Source organism: Rhipicephalus sanguineus, chromosome 2 (assembly GCF_013339695.2).
Source record: "Rhipicephalus sanguineus isolate Rsan-2018 chromosome 2, BIME_Rsan_1.4, whole genome shotgun sequence".
NCBI classification, from domain to species: Eukaryota; Metazoa; Arthropoda; class Arachnida; order Ixodida; family Ixodidae; genus Rhipicephalus; species Rhipicephalus sanguineus.
This window is the reverse complement of record NC_051177.1, coordinates 59,619,491-59,622,295: the sequence shown is the minus strand read 5'-3', so window position 1 is coordinate 59,622,295 and position 2,805 is coordinate 59,619,491. Positions and strand designations below refer to the sequence as shown.

General features: G+C 50.6%; 1 protein-coding gene across 1 annotated transcript; it reads right to left on the bottom strand.

Annotated features, from left to right (window-relative positions):
- Positions 1-565: 565 nt before the first annotated feature.
- LOC119383058 (elongation of very long chain fatty acids protein AAEL008004) lies at positions 566-1,605 on the bottom strand. Its single transcript, XM_037651044.2, has one exon. The coding sequence runs from the start codon at positions 1,489-1,491 to the stop codon at positions 652-654; it is 840 nt and encodes a 279-aa protein (XP_037506972.1). The 5' UTR covers positions 1,492-1,605; the 3' UTR covers positions 566-651.
- Between the last annotated feature and the right edge of the window lie 1,200 nt (positions 1,606-2,805).

The following is a 2,805-nucleotide window of genomic DNA, read 5'->3' as shown; positions in this document are numbered from 1 at the left end:
CAAAATCGGAGCAGGCTGAACTCGAAGTGGCCTTTTTTCTTCAGTTCTACACCCTCCTTGCGCCACATTTTTTTTCTGCACAACTAATTCATTATTAAAACGTAACCTAACGCACACACAGGCACTTGAGCCAATTGGCTTTGTGGTTCTACTGGAGGTCATTCAGTTACCAATAGTAGGCTGCCGCCCTACGATATAATATTTAACGATATTACTCACTGATATCGATCAGTAAAAAAGATTCGCTAGGTACATCTCAAATATAATTATAAGTGCCCTGGGATGCCGACATTACATTACTTGGGCAGCCATGATAGCTGCAATAAACTTGCAGATCCTATTGAGGGCACACAAGGAATTTATCTACAGTGAAAACCCGCACTGTCTTTACCATCATGTTCAACATAAAAGATTTAGAAGTCAAGTGCTAAGAAATCAACAAATTTTGCATTGCATTGCTCTTTCCAAACTGAACGGCACCTGAAGACTACGCCATATTCCATGCCGCAGAAGGTATGCCATCAGCGGCAACGCAACAGCGAGTGCTATAACAAAAGGAAAACACTTATTGAACAACCATTGCAAAATACATATATTCTCATAGAGAAAACAAGAAACAAAAAAGGGAGTAAAGTTTTTGTAAGAGCGAAGTCACTGAAGCTTGGTCTTGGAGGCATTCTGTGCGGCCATCTTTTTCCTGTCGTTGTAGTTCTTCAGGTAAAAGTTGAGAAACATGAAGAGAAAGAACAGTCCCTGCGGGATACCGATGTACACGTGCGCCCTCGGGTATCCGCACTCGTGGAACAACGGGAGCAGCCCGTGCGCGATGAGTATGACGAACTGGATCATCTGCAGCTGCGTGAGGTACCGCTTCCACCAGAGGTGCTTGCGGACGGCGGGTCCCAACAGGGAGAGGAAGTAGTACGAGTACATCACCACGTGCACGAAGCTGTTGAAGATCAGGGTCAAGGCGATATGCCCGTCGGCTCCGTACGCGAGCCCGTACCAGCCGTTGAAGACGACCAAGACGTGGTGGACGACGTGCAGCACGGATATGTTGGACTCCTTCTTGCGCAGCACAAAGAACGCCGTGTCCAGGAAGTCGGCGATCCTCACCCACTCGTACCACCAGCAGTGGGCCAGGAAGCTCATGGTCAATTCGTCGCGCCTGTCGAAGTCGACACCCTGACACACGAAGCTGTAGCCGCCGCCCAGGTAGCTCCTGGTCAGGTAGGCCACCATGAAGTAAAAACTGAGCAACACCATGGCGCCGTTGTAGAGCACGATAACGGGTTTGAGGTTCTCGTAGGGCTTGCGGCCCTGCATGAAGCGGGGCCCGGCCACCTTGACCACATAGATGTAGGCGCAGAGCAGGCCGATAATGAACTCCTTGTTGCCCACAAGGGCCCAGCCCTCGGTGCGGGGATCGCGTCGCAAGAACACCGTCGCCGTCGAATCCAGGGCGACGGCCGCCGTGCCCGAGTTCTCCATCGCGTCTTCGGCGCTCGCGGTCCCGTTCTGCAGCCGAACTGGACCCTCCGCTGTCCACGAACACTGTGACCTTGATTCGCAAGGGAGCCCCAGTGCCCCCTTCCTCTGTCTGTCTGTCTCTCCCTCAACACCCCTACCTGTTTTATTTTTGACCGGGCCAAGGCGAGGCTGCCGGGCGAGGGGCGAACTTGGTGTGAAAGGGGAACGCAGGTATTATCTCCCACCACGCGTGCCTTCGAATAACTCCCTTGTCCGGACAGTTCTGACCGGGCTTTCTTAAAATTATACACCAGACTTCCTTCTCACGCGTCGATAGAATCACACCGTGGACAACGAGATGGGATGATTGAAACACGCACTGTCTTTCTTATCCCCGTGCCTCTCTCCCCCTCTTTTCTCCCTTTGTGTTCGGCGCGGTCACGTGCGAAGCCGAGATGCGCTACACACGCTCGCCCGCGTTGCCGAAGAAGCTGCACCGTCCTCCTCGCGCCCCTTTCTTAATGCCTCAGCAGGCGAGGAGAGCGGACGCTCAAACAGGTACGCGGAAAAGAAAAGACTCAATCCGCCGGCGCGGTAACGACCGCTACGGCGGTGTTTCCCTGTGACGTAATGGCCGGAGGTTGTTGCCCGAAGCCACCGATGACCGAGCGCGCTGGCGAAGAAACGGGCACCGTTGCGCGCCCGTTGCACCGATGTCCATTGAGCCTTCTTCCCATTCAGAACGCTTTGCTGCGCCGCGGTGGAGCACCTCTGCGTAATTTTTCATTTTTTCGTTTCCTGGAGTACGAACGAAATTTGCCTGTCGTTCCAACGTATTGGCTAAGGCGCATCAACGCTAGAACGCGAATCGAGTAATTCTGTATGATTCGAGCGGGCACTGACATGTTCGCCTATTCAACAGTGGTCGAATAGGCAGGGCTGTAGCAAATGTAAGGGTTTAACTTCTATCTAAAAAGAACCAAGCGTGGATGGTTTACCTGCGTGCTATCTAGACCTCTAGAGCGGTACAGTGCGGAGAACATACGGTCCCCCTAATTTTCTGTGTTTGTTTTTTTTAAGGCTGTAGTTATTTCTTCTTTTTTTTTCGTTCGAAAGCTGCCTCTTCGATGCAACTAACAATGCTGCGCCTGTCAGTGAAACAATTTTTTTTTATATTTTTTACATCCGATCTTTCTTAATTTTCTCAAGGTGTGTTTCTTATTGTACACCTAAACGTTGAAAAATAAATATGACGCATTTTATTTGACTTCCTAAGCCCATGTTTGTAGAATAGCTGTATTTGATTAAACTTGACAGTTTCACTAATACCCTCAC